General features: G+C 38.4%; 1 protein-coding gene and 1 non-coding gene across 4 annotated transcripts in view; one reads left to right on the top strand and one right to left on the bottom strand.

The window, feature by feature from the left end:
• Magi3 (membrane associated guanylate kinase, WW and PDZ domain containing 3) overlaps positions 1-20,894 on the bottom strand; it is a 271,037-nt gene extending 250,143 nt beyond the window's left edge. For 2 of the 3 annotated variants that reach the window (XM_029563987.1, XM_017798421.2), the window contains exon 1: positions 20,525-20,894. In XM_029563987.1, coding sequence (XP_029419847.1) covers positions 20,525-20,849 — 325 coding nt within the window. In that variant the 5' untranslated portion in view covers positions 20,850-20,894. The remainder of the gene's footprint in view (positions 1-20,524) is intronic. The other variant, XM_017798420.2, reaches the window with a different exon arrangement.
• On the top strand, positions 9,821-9,889 carry LOC115070555. Its single transcript, XR_003849713.1, has one exon. It is a non-coding gene; the product is annotated as a small nucleolar RNA SNORD95 (small nucleolar RNA).
• Positions 20,895-20,900: the final 6 nt, after the last annotated feature.

The following is a 20,900-nucleotide window of genomic DNA, read 5'->3' as shown; positions in this document are numbered from 1 at the left end:
ATAAATAAATAAATAAATAAATAAATAAATAAATAAAATATGCTTCATATTTTTGTGCCAACTTCAATCAGTATTAATTTCCAGGTCTGATACCAACAAGTGATAGCCTAGATTGTAAACTCCATCAGACAGAAACCAAAATAGCATATTTTCACATCTTAGAAAGTAAAATACTAATGCAAAGCAAATGAAAAACATGTTTGCCCTTCATATTCCTGGAGAGTGATTCAATTCTGCAGTCTGTTATGTACATATACTTTTACCACCAAAGCTAAAGCTCGCCTATATTAAATAAGCTTTTCTACCTTTTTAAACTTTATTTTCTAAACAAGCATATCGCAAAAGATGAAGAGAAATTTTAATAATTAAAAAAGAAGTTAAAAGTTGAATTCCCTCAAAGCACAGAACTTAAACCGTTCCCTTTTGTATCTCTAGTTCTGACATGGGCTTAGTGCACTGTAGGTATGCAAGGAACACATGCTAATGCATAGGCCTTGTAAAGAGAATTAATGCTTGGAATTCCAAGCTACTTTCCTGAAACAACCAAAAATATTGTCAATTCTGTACTACACAATGCTTTTCTACAGGTCCTAAGTGCCAAACTAACTCTGTAATCCAATCAAATGCAACAGGATTTAGTTTATCTTTTGCATTTTTTGTCTTTGAAACTTGGATCCTGGAGATTTTAGCCATAATCCTGTTGGTTTAAAAAAAAAAAAAAAAAAAAACTTGTTCTGTTTCCAAAATTCACTTTATTTTTTGTGCTTTTTATGGTATTTGGTTTTTTGAGACAGTATTTCACATAATTCAGGCTGGCCTTGAATGACTCATGCTCCTGCCTCCACCTCCCAAGTATTGGGATTACAGGAATATACCACCACACTCAGTTTTTGCTTTTATACTTAAGTGTAATTTAAAACATAATCAAATTAGAGTCCTAAACTAATGATAACCTACATACTTATCCTAGATCTACGAATAATTGCTAGTTATAAGAACTAGAGCACATATTCTGCCAAACCTTAGATTTTTCATCTGTAAACTGGGGTTGGGGGCACTAAAAAGCCTTCCTTGGGGAAAGGCATTGATGACTACAATTTCCCTTAAAATACATAAAAATAAGATAGACTAATGGATGAGTAAGGGGTGTGTTACACATAATAAAGTAAAAAAAATTAATCTTAAGTGATGGATGTACCTCTCTCTCTCTCTCTCTCTCTCTCTCTCTCTCTCTCTCACACACACACACACAACACACACACACACACACACACACACACACACACACACACACACTCTTTCATACACACATACACAAGAACCTAATCATGCTACCCACCCTCTGGTCTTTCCTATTCCTAGAAATGGTAACACCACTCACTTAGTTGTTCAAAGCAAAAACCTAGACACCTCCTGAAGTCCTTTCCTTTCCTTACCCTGCAGTCAGCAAGTTCTGTCATTTCCTCTTTCAAAACATATTTCAAATCTATTCACCACTTCATTTCACTGCCACTACTCTTAATAAAAGTCCGAGCCATCATTTTCTTCTAATCTAAAAGGTCTTTTTTCCTCCCTGTCTCACTTTGAAATCTCAGTGGCTTTTTGAAATATACACCAGACAACCATTCTCCACCTCTGTACTTTCAGTGACTTTAAAAATAAATAAAATCCAATCCAAAGTTTTGGCTCTACGGTAGAACATTCCCCAGCACAAAGGAGGGAAAGAAAGGATAAAGGGGAGAGGAGAAGGATGAAGAGAAAGAAATGAGAGGAGTAAGAGGAAAGGAGTATGAGAGGGGAAGAGAAAGGAGGAGAAAGGAAAGGGGGGAGGTACGTAAAGAAAAGGAAAATAAAATCCAAATTCCTTGCTGTGGTTTACAGACCTCTATTGGCACCTGTCACTTTCTTCAATCTCTTCCAAGCTTTCCCCTCGTCTCCTGGGTGCCAGCCACACTGGTCTTTCTGCTCCAGTAATATATTAGGATCCTTACACTGAGGAGTTCCCTCTGCCTAAATAATGTGCACATGATGGACTTTACTTCTCTTTTTTTTGGGGGGGGGGGGTCTTTTTGAGACAGGGTCTCCCTGTAGCCCCAGCTGTCCTGGAACTTCTCTTTTTTAAAATGACTTTTAGAGCTGGGTGTGATAAGCACGCCTTTAATCCCAGCACTTGGGAGGCAGAAGCAGGTGGATCTTTGTGAGTTCGAGGCCAACCTGGTCTAAGTGATGAGTTCCAGGACAGCTGGGGCTACAGGGAAACCCTGTCTCAAAAAGACAAAAAATAAAATAAAATAATAATAATAATAAAAGTAAAATAACATAAAATGACTTTTAGAAGGAATGATTTATGAGTCTAGTTTGAGCCTCTAAAACAAGGGTACGAAATAAAAGTAATATATCATCTATCTTTGAAACTAGGCTTCGAGAATATTTTTAAATTCAAAAATGCAATATGTGTGTGTACATACATACATATGCATCTATATGTGAATGTATATCTAAGCCAGGATCAACATAACAAAAGGGAGAATACCACCTAAAGTAAACAACCCACAATGGTAAGGAGTACTTCAATAGGCTGGCAACATCTATACAAAGTTAGTTTTTTCTCTGGAAAGCAGACAAGCGTGGGAGAAACAATCTGAGTAAAGAGAAAATAAAGCTGGAGAGATGAGCAGAGAGAACAAGCAGCTGATCAAAGGCAGCAGGGAGGTTCAGGCTGTGAGCTGCAGACAAGAGACAGATCTACAGTCGGCATCTTAAGGCACAGGCATGAGATACAACAGTGTCCTCAGAAGACCCAACACTCTCCAGGCTTTAAGGCTTAGGACATGTGTATAGTAAAAGGTACTCCATGTACAAATAGCTATAATCAGCTATAATCAAAGGTGTGGTAGCACACGCCTTTAATCCTAACACTCAGGAGGAAAAGGCAGGCTGATCTCTGTGTGTTCAAGGCTAGCTTGGTCTACATAGAGAGTTCCAGGCCAGGTGAGGCTAAAGGGAGACCCTGTCTCAAAAAGAACCCCCCCCCAAAAAAAATTCACAAAATTTAAAAAACTTCTAAGAGGCATCTCCTCAATACAGACCTCAGTTTTACTCTAGTTTAAAATGTACTTGGGTCAGGGCTAGAGGGATGGCTCAGTGGTTAAGAGCACTTGCTGCTCCTCCAGCCTCCAGGGGACCCAAGTTTGGTTCCCAGCACCCACATCAGCTGTACAGCTCCCTCTTCTTGTCTCCATGGGCACCCACACACATACAAATAAGTGAAAAACAAAAACTAATTAATTAAAACTGTACTCTAGTCTATGGCCATACCACCCTGAAATCTGTTCTGATCTCGAAAGCTACAATGTGCTGAGGTTGAAACTATGGACCATATATTAACACAAGTCACAAATGCCTCTCTCTGGAAAGTCTTATATACAAGATCAGATTTCTTCCTTACTTCTTTAGCATCTTTACCTATATCCTATGCCAAAAAATCTGAACCCAACATTTTACTGCCTATTCTTCATGGCAGGGCACACAACCATAAACAAATAAATAAAATTCAGACTGTTCCATGAAGGTCAATAACACAGAAATTCACAAGTTCATATAATTTCAAGAACAGAAAGGCAAATACAGTTGAGTATCTTGGAGATTAGAACTCTAAAATTATTCTAGAACAATTCTGGCCTTGAGAAAAGTCGCCCTTCCTTCTCTCCAGCACTCTGCTATTACCATTCAGGTCTACACCACGCATCTGCTTTTTCTGCTGCTTCTCCCATAATTTTAGTTTTCATATTTATCATGATCCAACACTGATTTTCCAATACTAATTTTCCTTCCCCATCTGACAATCAGTGAGGTATTCTATAAATGCTAAAAACACCCATAGTCAACTGTGACAACAGTGAAAACAGAGCTGGGAAAGTAACAGTAACAGCAAGCTGTTACATAGCATTTGCATCATACAGATAAACATAATAGATTAAAAAGACACTCAAAAGCACTCAAAATATTAAGAAACAATTTTCAGTATTTAGTCTCTCTGCTTTTATTTACTTGTAATTGTAGCCAACTTAATGGTAGTCCTAGCTGGCTTGTAACTCACTATGTATACCAAACTGGCTTTGAATTCAGAGATCTACCTGCTTCTGCCTCCCAAGTGCTGGGATTAAAGACATGAGCAATCACTCCTGGCAGGTATTTTATTTTTATTTGTAATTATACGTATATGTGTGTGCCTGAGTGTGGGTCTATGGACATGCATGCAGTGCCTATAGAGCCCAGAAGAGGGCATCAGAGCTCATAAAGCAGGAGTTACATGCAGTTGTGAAACACCCAACATGGGTGCTGGGACCCAAACCCAGGTCCTCTACAAGAGGAGCAAAAGCTCTCAACCATTGAACCACCTCTCCAGCCATTTTTTCAATTTAATTAATAACAGCTGTGTTTGACAACTGACTTGCAAAATTTCTATTTATTTATTTTATGGTGTATGAGTGTTATTACCTGCATGGATGTAAGTGTACTACATGTGTGCAATGCCCAAGAGGGCATTTGGATCCCCTGGACCTGGACTTACAGACTATTGTTGGCCACCATGTAGGTACTGGGTACCAAACCAGAGTCCTCTGCAAAAAGAGCCAGTTCTCTTAACCACTGAGCCATCTCTCCAGCCCTGACTTGCAATTTTTCTTAATTTTTTTTTCTAAAAAACAAAAACCTGACTGGGAGTATAGCTAAATGGCAGAGTGCATGCTTAGCATGCAAGAGGCCCTGGGTTTAATCCCCAGCACCATAAGAAAAGAATAAGGAAGAAAGGCAAAAACCATTTAATCTATTCATTTTTCCAAGATGACTGATTTGGTACACGGGGTAAAATACTACTGACTGACAAATTATAATGATAAACATTCATGAGGTACAATGTGATGTTTTGCTATATGTAAACAATGTGGAATGATTAAATCAAGTTCATTAACATATCACCTTTATTTTCTATCCCTTTTATGGTGAGAGCTGAAACTTACCGTTATTTTGAAACACATTATTATTGGTTATAATCGCCCCACTGTGTTACGGTAAATCCCAAAATCCATTCTCTGCATTTTGAAAACTCTGTACCCTTTGATCCAATTGCTGAACATAAAGAAGTAGGGGCTGGAGAGATGGCTCAGCAGTTAAGAACACTGGCTGCTCTTGCAGAGGACCTGGATTTGATTCCCAACAGCCACATGGCAGCTAACAACTATCCATAACTTCAGTTCCAGGGAACTCCAATGCCCTCTACTGATTTCCACAGGCATTGCATGATACAGGTACACTTACATACATGCAAGCAATATACTCATACACATAAAATAAAAATAATAAATAAAATATTAAACAAAAAAGAATTGTCTTTTAAAAAAAGAATATAGTGAAATCCCATGTGAAACTCCTTACCCCTACATGGAAATTCATTCCTTTTAATCTGAACTCAAAACCCCAGAAATGGTTCATACTGGCCTCTACTCATCTTTTTAAGCCATAGGAATAACAGGTCACTGACCAGTCAATAAATCAGTTAAGGAGCCTACCTACTCTGGATACCCATGGCTCACAGGAAGACTGGTATTAAATTATATAGAACACAGACGGCTCAGTAGCAGGTATGTTAAATACAGGTCAACCTACTAAAAATGTCACTGCAGATATTAAAAATTACTAACCCTACAAATCATTTCAACTATAGTCCATTTTAAAAAGAAAACCTAAAAATGGCAAAAGTCGATCAAGAATGAGCTAAACTGTGATTAAAATATCAATTGAGGGACAGTGAGAAGGCTCAGCAGGTAAAAGTGCTTGCTGTGCAAGTCTGACAACCTGAGTTGGATACCCAGAAGCCATGTAAAGGTAGAAAGAACCAACTCAACAAACTCATCCTTTGACCTCTACCAGCTCCATGGCACACGCATCCACACATTCACTATAAATAACAAACAAATAATTTGTTTTTTTAATTTATTATTTTTAGTTTATGTGTATATGTGTATTGCCTGTATATATGTAAGTGCACCTGTGTCGTGCAATGCCCATGAAGGAAAGAGGAGGCCGTAGGATCTACTGGAACTGGAGTTACAGACAGTTGTTAGCTGCCATGTCAGTGCTGGGATTTGAACCTGGGTCTTCTGCAAGAACAGTCAGTGTTCTTAACTGCTGAACCATCTCTCTAGCCCCATGAATAAGTAATTTTTAAAGTACTATTTCAGAGCTTGTTTGGAGGTTCTAGCAGGGGAGAGTGTAGCTACTCCTACACCCTTGACCAATGACTGGTCCTCTTCTGTTGAGGAAAGTAATCCTCTTTGACTAAGCACGCAGCTGGAAGGAATGCACATAAAGCAGTAAGGGAGGAAGAAGACACCTGTCACATCAGCTGAATCACTCTTGGAAATCAATGAAGTCATCTGACAGATGTCACAGTCAGATAGCCCTCACATCCTGAAAGTATTGTCTGAGATGAATCTGAGTCGCCATGGCACATACCCATAATCCTAGCATTAGGGAAGCTGAGGCAGTAAGTGGTGCACTAAAGGCTTGCTGGGACTACAGTGTGAGACCCTGTCTCAATAAAACAAAATAAATTGAGTATGGGAAAGGATCAGCTGGCACTCAGGATCCACTTCCTTATGATATGCCTTGCTGAAACACAGCAGTTTGGAAAACTAAAGTTATCTTCCAGCTTCCTTTACAGCTAATATTGTGACACAAATTCAGTGGTTCCACTATTAAAACAATAAACGCAAGACACAGAAAGCAGAAGTGAAGCAGATCCCCTAGTTTACAGCTTTTAGCTGTTTTTAGCTCGTAAACAAGGTCATGGACATGACAATGTGTAGTCTCCAGCTTAAACTAAGACAAAAAGGAGAGAGATCCCAACTAGGGGTAAGAGCATCAGCTGAGAGGTTTTGCAATGAGAAACAGAAGCTGTCTGTACACCTTTGCAAGATAATTATTACATTTTAAGAATTTTGTGGGTCAGTTATCAAACAATATTACAAATTAAGTTGCATAAAATTAGAATTAAATTAAAAACAAAGGTCATAAATACTCAAAATTTCCTGATTATTTTATAGACTAACAGAAGCAGCAGTGACTAGATTCAGCTCTCAAACCATCCAGTCACTAGTCCACAGCCATTGCAGCAGCAGCCAGATGTTGCATTCTGCTTCTAGTAGTGAAAATGATAATGGTGGTGGCTGTGTGAGCTCCTTGATCACAGTTAAAGTGGTATTTCTTGCCACAGTTTTACAGGCAATGTTCTGATGGTCATTTGCCTGACTGGCAGAAGTGGCTGTCCCCACAGTTGTTCCAGAAGTGTCCTGGAAATCATTCTCACGGGCCCAACCTAAAATTCAGTCTTCTATCCTTTCAAAGATTCTCTACATGACTAATTCCCTATGTTATATCTCTTTCTGTTTCCTGCACTGACCTTTAGCAGACACTGCAAAGGGTGTGTAACATGTTGATTGTAGGAAGTTTTTTTTTTTTTTCTTGCCCACACTCATGCTCTTCTTCCACATACAAATAGCCAAGCAAGCCCACCATTCCCAGCAGCACTCTTATCTGATGAATAGTTTTCCCAGAACTCCTTCCTTCAGCTCTGCCTCACATGTACATTCTCTGTTCTGGGACACAGTCAATTCCATGGCCTGTCCTATACCCAGCAGCACAGTCTTTCCTTCCAATTATGTCAATACCTGTTACAGCCAAGCAAACTTACTGACACTGAGCCCAAAGTGCCCTTGATAGCTCACCTATCACATCCCTGAAAATCCCCAGGCAGAAAACTTACTTTCTCTCACTATATCCCCTGTTTACTCAGGAACAAAAAGTAAAAGTGTAGCCAAAATGGGGCAAGAAACACACAGAAGCCACTATTCAGGAGGATTTTACTAAAAGCATAGTGAACAATCTCTTTGATAGAAATATTTTCTTAAAGCTAAAACAAGAACAAAAATATTTAAGTACTCAACTGTATATCAATTAACAATTTATGACTGTTTATATTTTAACTATAAGCTCCAGCAGTAGGTTAGGCTAAAAAGGCCCCGAAATCTTGTGGCATATAATGATTAAAATTCTTTCATGTGCACCAATTTCTGGGTAGCCACTGCCTGTAACCACACTCGTGCATGCTGATGGCTTTAAAAAACAGTCCAGCACATCACAATTCTAAAAGAAAGCAGATTCCATGAGGAGACAGAACCTGTAATAAGTTTTCATCACCAATTTTCTACGTAAATTCTTATGCCAGAAACCAAAACAATGAAAGGAACAGATGACCTGGGTTCTAGTCCATAGTATGTCATTAGTAAGTCTCAACTTCTTCAACTATAAAATCATGGTACTGATTGGACTGCTATAGTTTCTTGCTGATGACTACCTTTAAGCCCAAATAGAAAGTGTATCAGTACAAACTAAAGAGGTGGCAACATTCTGCAGCCTGCTTTGAACTGCTTCTTCAAAGAATCCATCTTAGTGTATAGTACTTGAAACCTGCAGAAGAGGGGTCTTGAATACAATGAGTTATTCTTCTAGCTCTAGATCGGCTCAATTTTATTTAAGCAAAATATGCTTGAAAAAAGAGTCTGTATATTTATAAAAGACCATTAGTTTCAAAATATTCAATTCTACACTCACCAGAACACTTCCTAGGCTACTTATCTCAGGGTAAGTGTGCTAACAAACACCTACCTCGTGAGTAAATTTCACACCAAAAGGACAGGAAATGTAAGAACAAGGTATTATTTCTAGTATCAAGTATACAATCTTCCCAAGTATATTCATTCTAAAGGTATCCAGGCTTTTACATGTAACTACTTAAGACTATTCTCTCATAAATGTAGAAAGAATTAGGACTAACTTTCAATTTGAAATAATTCTTATGAATAACTGCAGTTTAGCCATACAGATTAAACTATACTATCAAAAACTTTGTTTAGAAACAGACTCAAACAATGAAGCTTTTATTTTAAGTACCTGTCCAATGTTTTACTGCATATAACACCCACTCAATTAGGGATTTTCCTTTTACTACAGAAAGGCAGATTTTTCAGACATAATGAACTAATATACTAGCCAAAAAATGAAAGAGAAAGGCTTAGGGCTGTTCCTTTTCATAGTTCCCACTGCACGAAATTGGACATGTTAATCTCTCTGAATTTCAGTTTCCTCATGTTAAAGAAGAGATGTGAGTCCTAATTTCTTTACAGGAAGATGTGATTGCCAGCATATATGTTCTTATAAACCATTATCAGAAAGATGTATAATGCCTTGCTACATGGTTGTTATTCAGTAAATGACAGCTAGTACACCATGGTACATTCCAAAGGCAGAACAATTGTGTTACACATGCAGTGCAGTGGTCTGAACATGAAGCTGCCACCAAAAGGAAGGTGAAGTGTGGCTTTTAACCTAACAGCATTACATCACAAGATAATTCTACTTAGCTCTGTTAAAAAAAAAATTTAAAATTCTCACTACTATGTTATTCTATCCTAAATCAAATACTAAAATTGGTGGCTAGAACCTTTAGCTAAAATCAATAACATTGTGACAAAATGTTCTGCCCAAAAGCTATTGAAATAAGTTAAGATAGCTCTGTGAGCAGAGGTAAGGAAGAATGTATTATTTTAACAGATTTCATGGTTCAAGTAATCAGTACATGTAATTAGTATTAGAGAACTTTAGTCATTATAGGCTTCTGAAGTAGAAGCAGTAATTTTCCAAATATGGCTAGAAGATACCACTAGAGAGAATAAACTCATTAAAAAAAAAAAAAAAGAATCAAGCAGTGATGACCCCAACATGCCATCTGAGTTGCACTGCTGAAATCTAGAGGCAAAAAAATAAATTAAAAAAACCAAACTCTCTATTTTAATTCATATTAACAAATTATACCCAATTCCATATATGTTTTATGTTTGTTGTTTTGTTGGGGATTTTTTTTAGGGGGCTTTGGTAGTGGTAGTTTTCGGGTTGGGGTGTGTTTTTTTATTTTTGAGACAAAGTCTCACATATCCCAGTTTGATTTCAAATTTGCTATATAGCAAAGACTGACCTTAAACTCCTGATCCTGCAGCCTACACCTCCCACGTGCTAGGATTACAGGCTTGTGGCACCATACCCAGCTTAAAATGTTGATTTTTACCTGCAATCACTATATACCAATAATTTATGAATATTTAATATTCACTAAAGATCCAACTATCAAATGACACTGAGCAAAAGCCATTTGTGCATAAAATAAAGGTTGGCTTTAAAATTATTATTTTTAGCCAGGTGTGGTAGCCTAGGTCTGTAATTTCATCACTCAGGAGAGTGAGGAAGAAAGGTTATGAGTTTAAGGCTGCCTGAGCTACGTAGCGATACCCAAAAAAGCAAAAATAAAAAATACTTTGTATTACAAAAGCTGAAGGCATTAATTAATGCAGTAATTAGAATATAAAAAGTGTAATTTTTTATTTTAAAACAGCCAAAATGACCTGTGCCCTCATCCCAATCTTTTTTTAAATATTTTATTATTTTTATTTTATGTGTACGAGTGCATTGCCTGCATGTGTGTAAGTGCACCCATGTCATGCAAGGCCCACAGAGGTCAAAAGAAGGCGTCAGATGCCCTGGAACTAGAGTTGCAGATGGTTGTTAGCCGCCATGTGGGTGCCGGGAACCAAACCTGGGTCCCCTGCAAAACCAGTCAGTACTCTTAACTGCTGAGCCATCTCTCCAGCCCCCATCCCAATCTTAAGCTCTCCAGTCTTACTTGGAATATCCGTTTTCCAGTAGAAGCAGAAAAAAAAAAAAAACCTTTAACAAAAGAGATGAGATTTTTTTTTTTTTCCTGCAATGTCTGCCAAATAGCTTTTTTGGGGGTTAAACAGGTACCGACCATATCATACTCTACTTTAAGTAGTGTTTCCAAGCTAGAAGTCAGTAAGGTAGTTCTAGGAGATCATAGTTAAAAGGAATAATTAGGAACTCTCAGAAATAATATAAAACAATGCTGTCATCTTTTTCTCACCACCAAAGTTATTAAATGATCCTCCAAAGTATTTCAGCTACATAAGAACAATCAGCACTAATTTGGAGAACCTTACTTGTGCTTGTTGTTGCTGTTTTGTTTCAATAAGTGAGAGAACACTTACAAATAGTATTCCTCAACTGAACATATCCAAGAATCAGCACCTCAATTTCCTAAACATCTAAACTTTTTTTCTCACAAAGCCACTTTATTTATTTTTACTGCACTTATTTATGTGCATTGTGTTTGTGTGCATGTGTGTGCATGTGCCACAGCATGTGTGTGAAGATCAGAGGACAACCTGGAGGGAGTAGATTCTTTCATTCCATCACATGGGTCCTGTGAGTCAACTCAGGGTGCCACGCTTGGTGGCAAGTAACTCTACCACTGAACAATCTTGCCAGCCCCACACCTACATTTTTACACAAAAGTAGTTTTCAAATTTAAAAACATCTCAAATGGAGCAATATTTGAGCAAAATACGTGATAAAGCTAGTGTCTCGGTTTTGTTCTTTAGCCTGTATCTATTTTTTTGTTTGTTTGTTGTTTAAATAATAGCTTTATAACAACTATGTCCTACAGTTAGCCTCAAAGTAAGAGATATTAAATGTATTAAAAGACGTCACTTTCTGTGTTGTCTGCTTAGGCTCCCTTCCTTGGAGGAACTCCCCTCTCCCAACTCTTGGGGTTCTGCTTTAAAGATTAATCCCATGGTGCTATCTATACCTAGCTGCAAAAAAGGAGCTGTCATCCAAGTCTCACCAATCACAGAATACCACAGACCTCTCCTCACAATAATGAGTCAAAGAGAAGGGCACAGAGTACATCAAAGTCCTGCATGGAATCTGTTATTGGATACCATAAGGAAACATGAGAAGTTCTAAGAACGCTTATTTCCTAAGGGTTCAGAGCTACCTTTCCTGTTTGTCTTCTTAGAGAATTTTCAAAATTGATGCGTGAATTAGGTTTTACGTTAACTTAACTGCTGAGTTCTAAACTATTCATCACAGAAATCTGTGCAAGCTAGATAATTAGATTCAAAGAGCAATGTTTCTGTATTATTACTCCAGTGGAGTTTTAAAAGGGTTTTGTTTGTTTTTTGTTTTGTTTTGTTTTTTGAGGCAGGGTCTCCCTGTAGCCCCAGCTGTCCTGGAACTCACTATGTAGACCAGGCTGGCCTTGAAATCACAGAGACCTGCCTGCCTCTGTCTCCCGAGTGCTGGGATTAAAGGCATGTGCCACCATGCCCAGCTTAAATGTTAGAAATTTTTATCAGTTACTGTTCATATTGCAAATCCAAGACAATAGGAAGGGACATTCTAAACAGAATACATCCTAACAACTAGTTTAAGGCAAAATTTTTTCTAATTCCCTCCCATTCCATAATATTTTTTTAAAGTATAATTAAAAAGGAGTTTAAACATAAGTACCCTGAGTGTTCTTCACCCAGAACAGACCAGTTAATAAATGAAGATCTCTGTCAGGTGTGGGATAACTCCCTATGAGTAATATTTTTTAAAACCCAAATAAATTATTGCAAGAAAATTTAAATCCCCCCCTTTATTTCTTTTGATGACCCAATGAGTTTCATTATGGTTACTTACAGAAGTATGGGAGAGGAGTTGTTTACAGATACATGGGTACCTTACCAGTGGCTATACCACTAAAGAAAATGTCTTTCCCTCACCCAGCAACCATTAGCTTTATATAACTCCTCAGGGAGGGGTGGGCCTCATGAGCTCTTCCCCCCTCCACAATAGGATGCTGTCCAGCCCAATCTTATGCACATTTTATAATCATAGATGCTGAATGCTATGAGTTCAAGAGTTCATCATGAACAGTGTCCCGGCCAGAAGTCAGGGTTCTATACCACACCCCACTCCCTCTGGCTCTTACAGTCTTTCTACCTCTTGTACCTGAACCTTGGAGGGGGTAGTACAGATGTCCCATGTATGGCTGAGCATTCAACTGTCATTTATTTTCATCACTTCGACTAGTTATAAGTCTTTGCAGTTACTGTTGTCCACAGCAAAAGGAAGCTTCTCTAACCAAAGCTGACAATACCACTAATCTATGTAACCCTTTAGAGATTGTCTTAAACAATATCTCTAATGTGTAAATAAAACAAACTCACTAAATCTATAAGCACAGACTGCCCTTTCTCGGGTATTTAATATATCACAAGTGAAATTAGCATCCCCAAAATGTAGTCTGTGCTCTCTTGGCCATGTTGGAATGACTGAAATAATGTGGAGCTTGCTCTTCAGAACCACTGTGATATAGTCACCAACTACATAAAATTTCTGGGGTAGTAGGGAAATAAAGATATATTGATACCACCCTTGTCATTGGAAACCAACTGGCTAAGTTCCCTTTTTAAAACAAATTATATTTTCCCATAAAATTTGTTGTGTTTTCAAAGCAACACAAATAAGCCTGTTAACCATAAAGAATTAGTACTGAGAGTAATACTTCAAATGTATTATGGGTAAAATAAGAATACTTATAGTAGTACCTTATGAGGCTAAACACAGAAATAACATTAAATACATCAATAGCATTATTATTAGGAGAAAACACGTTTCAAGCTAGAATTTAAAGAACATTATCAGGGATAATTCATTACAGAACTCCACATTTAAACAATATGAAGCTCTGTTTCCCAATTATTTTATAATGTATGAAATAAAAATTTCATACAAGATGAAATGATTCTAATATGCAATTGTATAGAAACTATTGAGATGGAACACCCTACGGATCTTTATACATTGAACATTCTTGCCCTATGTTTTTCTATTAATCTGCTACTAAAAATGTCCCTCTACAGCTCAACCAAAACTTACCTATCTTTCAAAGCCAAAATAAGTTCAAAATTCTTTACAATTCCCTCCCCAACCAGCCAAGTCAGAAAACAAGGGTACATAAAAAGAACCCTACCAAGACATAAAGATGAGTCCTTTCTTCTACCTCATATATAAATTTAACTCCCAAAGTTTCACTAGTTACACCCACATGAGGATAATTTCTTAGAATTTTATTTTTCAAGCAAATTACTTAATCTGGTGTTCAACCAAAACATAGCAGTGATTCCAACATGGGTGGCATGGGAAAATCGTTCTAAAAATGGCACAATACAGCATTTTGTGAGCAAATTAAGGGCTTTAAAAAAAAGGTTATTCATATCTTTCTCTTTTTGTGTAATAACTTAGGAATCAAAAATCGTTGCTGAGATCTCTCCTTCCTCCCTCCCCCACCCCCCTCACTGAGACAGAGTCTCACTATGTAAACCGAACCAGCTTTGAACTCTCAATTATCCCACCTCAGCCTACCAAGTAGCAGAGCCCACCACCACCTTCAGCTTACAGTAACTTTTTAGAGCAGCACACTCCAGGCCCTTACTAAGTTTAGTTTTCACTACAATTCATATTAAAACTCATCTGAAGAGTTTTAAATACTGGAAGAAAGGTGAAATAAAGGAAAGACTTTCTCACAGGAATCCTTGCCAGTCAGTCACTCAGTTCCTATAACTCTGTGCTTTTTGAACACACCACTTCTGACTCATTTGACATGGCCAGTGCTAGTTGCTGTGGGAACATCACTAGGTGTTTGAAGAAGGGTAATGTTCTGATAAGCCATTTTTTTTCATTTTCTCTTAATAAAGTAAAAGCAGCAGCTTTCCGTGGAATACATTCTGAGTAACTGATTCTTCAAGGACAGGAAAAGCAATGAATGGATTTGCCTCTTCTCTACCACAAACAAGTACACAATACCAGCCTCCACACTGCTGAGTACTTCACCAGTCTCAGCAGAAATCTTATATTCAGGGCATCTAGTCTCCCCACCAAAATGTCGTACCTGAAGAAACATATTTCTCAATATTTCAGGACAGAGTAAAAAGTAGTGAATTCAAGGTGACAAAGTTGGAGTCTTCAATGCCAAAACATTTCCTTCTTTCTAACAGAGAGGACCAAAAATCACTTTAAAATCAGTAGACTCTGAAACTGATAGAGAATATTAGAGTGATTCAAAAATGAAATTTTTACTGGGTGTGATGGCACACCCCTGTAATTCCAGCACTCAGGAGGCAGGGGCAGGAGATCTGCCTACAAGTTAGAGGCCAGCCAAGGCTACAGAGTAAGAAAAACTATTAAGGGAAGAGGAGAAGGAGGAAGGAAGAGAAGAGTGGAGAAAAAATCTGTAAACTAGTCCCCAAACACTAAGTGCTCACAAAATTTTAAAAGAACCTAGGGGTTATAAACCGAAGATGCTGTATGACATTATTCACCCCAAAAGACTTCACAGGTCAGATAGTCATATAAATTTATATGTGCTTTATCATTAATTTATATAAACTAGAGAACAAATTTTTAAAAATCACTGAAACCTCTCTTATAACAAGTGTTTTTATAAAGTACTCCCCAAAACTTCAAAAGTAAATTGTATTTCCAGAAAGTGTTATATTCCATGAAATTCAATTTTAGCAATGACTTGAATAAAAGTGATCTAAAAAATTGGAAGGGCTAAATATTAAGTATATGTATTTATACCACTAAGATAGCAATAAATTAAAGAATTTTTTTTAAAGACCTCAACCTAGGAAAGCAAAATTTACAAGCTAATTATGCCGGAGTAATAGGAATACCAACCAATAAGGTAACCAGAATAATAAACTAAAAAAGTAAATCAAAAATATGTGGGAGATGCTTGGATGCAGTACTACAAAATGACATCAAAAACAAGTTTTTAAGTACAAAGATGTTAATGATGTAATAAGAGTCAACAAATCAGTTCTGTTGCTATGGAATATGCCCATTAATCATAGGAATCCTGAACCTAAACCACCAAAGTTATTACCTTTAGAGAAAAAAAAAAAAAAAGCAGCAGCTACCAAAATCTGGAAAAGCAGGAATGTTTCAAATGTAAGATTTATCAAAATTTGATGCAACTGTCCCCAACAAAGGGGCTATCTTACCTAATCTCTAGTTTCTATTGGCTAAAAAATATACTGAATACTTTGCAGTATTACAAACCTAGTAGGCTAGCAGTAAAGTCTCATTTCTATTGCTCTTCTCATCTTCAGATATTACAACCACTTAATCAAAACTCACCAGACATCCTAAATTACCCACTATATTAAAAAACTAGCACAAATATCCAAGAGTTGAGAAGGCACAGAGGTTTGTTACTTGCATATCATAGACATTCTTCATTTAAAAGCATCTAGTAATGTTTCTTCACCAAAGAGAATATATTTCTAGGGACAAGCTCATTTTAACAATAATTTCTTTAGACACTGAATATCCCAGAGTGATGAACACTTCTCCTGCATTTAATTAACACAATACAAACTCTATTTCAAATTAGTTATTTAAACACACTCCTTAACTGCATTAAACAAAATGTCCCCTATGATTTTCATCCCTAGATGAAAGTCCTGGAGTTAGAGCAGCCCAATGTGATGTGTGCATAATAAGGCAGTACACAATGATTTCATGTTCTTAGGCTATAACACAATACTTAATCTTTAACTGGAATAAAATCCATGTAATTTACAATGGCTGCAATATTTAAAGACATAATAAAATGAATATTTATATACCCTAAAACTCTACATATTCATAGTGTGGGGAAATTTTAAAACAAAAATTGCCTCATTAATCCAAATAAAAACTGCTTAAGAATATACTCTGAAGTAAAATTACACACATTCATGCTGGAGACAGGATCATATCATGAAAGAGTTTTACCAGCTATCCAAAGCTCAACTTTCTTTACCTCTGGGAAAACCTAAGCTCAAATTCAAGTGACAACTTTTCTCTTAAAAAACGAAACAAGGGGCTGGAGAGATGGCTCAGCAGTTAAGACCACTGGCTGTTCTTGTAGAAGACCAAGGTTCGAATCCTAGGACCTACATGACAGCTAATAACCATCTGCAACTCCATTTCCAGGGAATCTGACACCTTTTTATTCAAGGGCACTGCACCACAGGGGTGCGCTTACATACATGCAGGCATAACTCATACACATAAAATAATCTTTTTAAAAAGCCAAAAACAACCAAAACTACACAGATCACAATTAAGAAACAGGTGACTAGTTGGACCAATTAATAAGTAGAACTACAGATTCTCCTAGGAACAGATAAAGTATTGACTGCTAAGTTCTATATTAACACCAAAACAATAAGAAACTCCCTAATTCAGAAGGAACCAATTTCAGGGTTTTTTTTTTATTTTATGTGTATGAGTGTATTGCCTGCATGTATGTAAGTGCACCTGTGTTGTGCAATGCCCAGAGAGGTCAGAAGAGGGTGTCAGATCCCCTGGAAGTGGAGTTATGGATGACTGTTAGCCGCCATGTGGGTGCTGGTATTCAAACCCAGATCTTCTGCAAGAACAGCCAGTGCTCTTAATTCCTGAGCCATCTCTCCAGTCCCTCAAAGAGCTATTTTTAATTACCCATTAAAGATTGTAACAAAGGGGAAAAAAATACAACTAAATCGAAGGTTGAAACAACCATACCAGAAAGAGCCTTAAGTCCGGCAGGAATGTCACTGCGTTGGCCCAACTCCCCTCAACATCTCCAAGAGAAAAAGTTGAGGCTGGAAGCAGCCCTGCAGCATGTCCTACAGCCAAGCTCATCCTTCTACCAGGCTGTCAGAAGACAGTATGATCATTCCCGTTAACATCTTACAGATGACACCTTACAAAAATGGCTGCAGTCTAGTCTTACACTACACTAGCATCTAACGACTGTTATGAATGAATACAGTTTAACAGAGTTACTAGCTAAGTCTGCTGTATAATACTTTATTTAAATTAAAGAAATCCATCTCTCTCACAAAGTGATAAAATGATAAAATGGGGGGGGAGAGGCAGGGCAGGTTTCATTTTAGATCAGCTTACTCTGTAATTTCATCATTTTCTAAGTGAAATATAACCATATAGAATCATTGTCACCTCTGAAGATGATTTTATACTTAAGCTTTTTTAAAATATTTTATTATTTTTATTTTATGTGTATGAGTGTATTGTCTGCAAGTATGTGAGTGCACCCATGTCGTGCAATGCCTTCAGATTCCCCTGGAACTGTAGTTAAGGATGGTTTATAGTCGCCATGTGGGTGCTGAGAATCGAACCCGGGTCCTCTGAAAGAGCAGTCAGTGCTCTTAACCACTGTGCCATACTTAGGCTTTAAAAAAAAAAAAAATCAAATCCAGCTGGGCATGGTGGCGCACGCCTTTAATCCCAGCACTCGGGAGGCAGAGGCAGGCGGATCCTCTGTGAGTTCGTGGCCAGCCTGGTCTACAGAGTGAGTTCCAGGCAGCTGGAGACACAGGGAGACTCTGTCTCAAAAAAGACCAAAAAAATAAAATAAAATAAGTAAAATCCAGAGTTTGAAAAATAACTTAAGATCTTTATTTCTAGTATTTAAAGCTTGTGTTCAATGTGCAAAACCCTTGCTATTTATTACAAATGCTGCTTTTAAGCAAAGCCATTTAAGAAAGTCATTTAATATACTACCTAAAATAGATTAAAATTTTTAAATTAAAATTTGCTTAGAACAAAATATTAAATCTCAGCTGACAGAAACAATGCTATCCATTACAAATTATGAATGCTGAGCATATCTTTAAAAAGCAAGCACAGCATTCAGAACTGTTATTAATAAGATGTGTTGCAGCCATTGACATAAGTCATTCCCTTTATTTGGCTAAGTATTTAAAATAGGACAGTGTCTCTGGATGCCAAGAAGGCAAAATTTTCTTAATATAAAAATGCTAACTACATTCTGGATCATAGACGATTTGTTGAATGCAGTTAACTAATACTACTGGATAACACTCTACTGAAATATTTTCTTAAATTGTATGTAAAGGTTGAAAAGTGAATGGCATGTAAACCAGACTGAAATTTATTAAGGAACAATCTAAAGTCATGTCTAGCCTTCTAAAAGAATCAGAATGATTTGGAACGTATCAGCTTCCTCATCAACCTTTCAACTTTATGACTTTTTTTAGACCACAGTTACTCTCAGCAAAGCCCCAACTGATCAAAACAAAACAATGATGCAGGTGTTATTATTCACTGGCTTATAGGATGTCAACTAGGCTAGTAAATGCTGTCTGCATAGTATTTCTGCATACTACAAACTGACAGGCTGAATTTCAGTCTGTCTTCCACCCTTCACTTATGGTTTTGGAAGTTAAGAGCTGAGAATCTTACGATTCTCAAAAACATAGGAAAAGCTCTAAAAATTAACAATAAGAAAGCCTCACATAAATGAAAAACTCAAAATGAATATGAGAGAATAGGCTGGATGAAGAGAACCTTCATTTAAGATTGTAGGATTACGTGTGTTACATACCCACAACAAACGTACACTGCAATCAAACCGTAAGTTGCAGTTAAGCTCAAAGTAAGCTGAGAAAGAAAAGATATAGGAGTGCAATTTTCTCTAGAATTTTCTAACATTTGGTGAAGGGAAAGACCAAATCTGGTCCAGGTCAACAATTTGGCAGCCCAATATATTCAGATGCACCCTGTGCTCATGGAGCACATTCAGCAAAAACAATCTGATTTCTAATACGATGATTAATCATAATTCTCTTGTCTCCGGCCATCTCAGACGCCAGAACCACATTTCCCCAATACTGAAACGACCAACGTCTTTGCAAATTCCTAAGACTACTACATACTATCAGATCAGACTGTACGCAGTCTGATCAATGCTTTGCAACTAGCAAGTGTGCCACCAACGTAACGTGCTTTGCAGCACATTTTAGTAGCATACAAGCCACCAAGGCAACGAGGGTTCTTTTTTTTTTTTTAACCCATCGCTTCAATCAGTTCTGTCGACTCCAGAAGCTTTCCAGAAGCATTGGCTCCGCTGGACACCTAGGTCTTCCTCCAAATACCAAACTACACAACGGCTCCACATAACACGCACTGTACCTCATCTCATCGGTACCCAGACACGGGTACCACCTGGATCAACAGAGTTGGACTGTCAGATCCCAGATGTTTCCTGGTATGCCCGGCGCACCAGGGCAGCTGAACCCCTCCCAGGTATTTTGAGGGGGAGGGGAGTTAACCTTCGCACTCGATCAGGCGACGGATCTCCATAGTAAAGCCCTTTTCCCTGTGAGAAGACGCAGATGGCCATTACAAAGAAAATACTACCATCCTAGGACCTTTGCCACAAAGAAGAGCAGAAGAGGAGATGGCCTTCTCTAGGCAAAAACAAAATAAAAAAATAACTCTGGTCTGCGGTGGGGGACGGAGCTGGATTAGGAAAGCCAGCTCCTGGTGGCAATTCCTGGAAGCCAATTCCTGGTGGCTAGAAACCGGGCTCAGTTTTCCCCAACAGCAAAATGGGAAGCCTGGACGCCGCCCCTCCCCCTCCCCCGAAGAGCCGGCCACAGCCGGGCCGACAGGGAGGACGCGGGTCCCCAGCCGGATCGCTCACCTGGCTTCACCGTCTTCAGACGGATGGGCTCGCGGAAGTGGCGGATGACAGCCAGCGTGTCCCGGTTGGTGAGCCCGCTGACCGGCGTCCCGTTCACCTCTAGCAGCACATCGCCCGGGCTGGGCGCTTTGCCAGACACCACGCAGCAGGTGCCGCCGCCGCCGCCGCCGGGCTCTTCGCGGAGCCGCCCCAGGTAGGGGAACTCGCCGCGCTCTGCGCCGCCGCGGATCTCCGTGCCCAAGTCGCCTGGGGGCCCGGCCCAGGACACCGCGCACTCCTGCACCTTGCTGAGCCAGTGCTTCTTCTTCTTCAGCGTCTTCGACATCCCGACCCTCGCTGCACCATGAGGAGCCCCCGCGCGGGCGGCAGCGAAGCC

The sequence above is a fragment of the Nannospalax galili genome, unplaced genomic scaffold (genome assembly GCF_000622305.1).
Source record: "Nannospalax galili isolate Female #2095 unplaced genomic scaffold, S.galili_v1.0 scaffold475, whole genome shotgun sequence".
Classification (NCBI taxonomy): Eukaryota; Metazoa; Chordata; class Mammalia; order Rodentia; family Spalacidae; genus Nannospalax; species Nannospalax galili.
The sequence above is the reverse complement of the archived record's forward strand: the minus strand, read 5'-3'. Positions and strand labels throughout refer to the sequence as shown.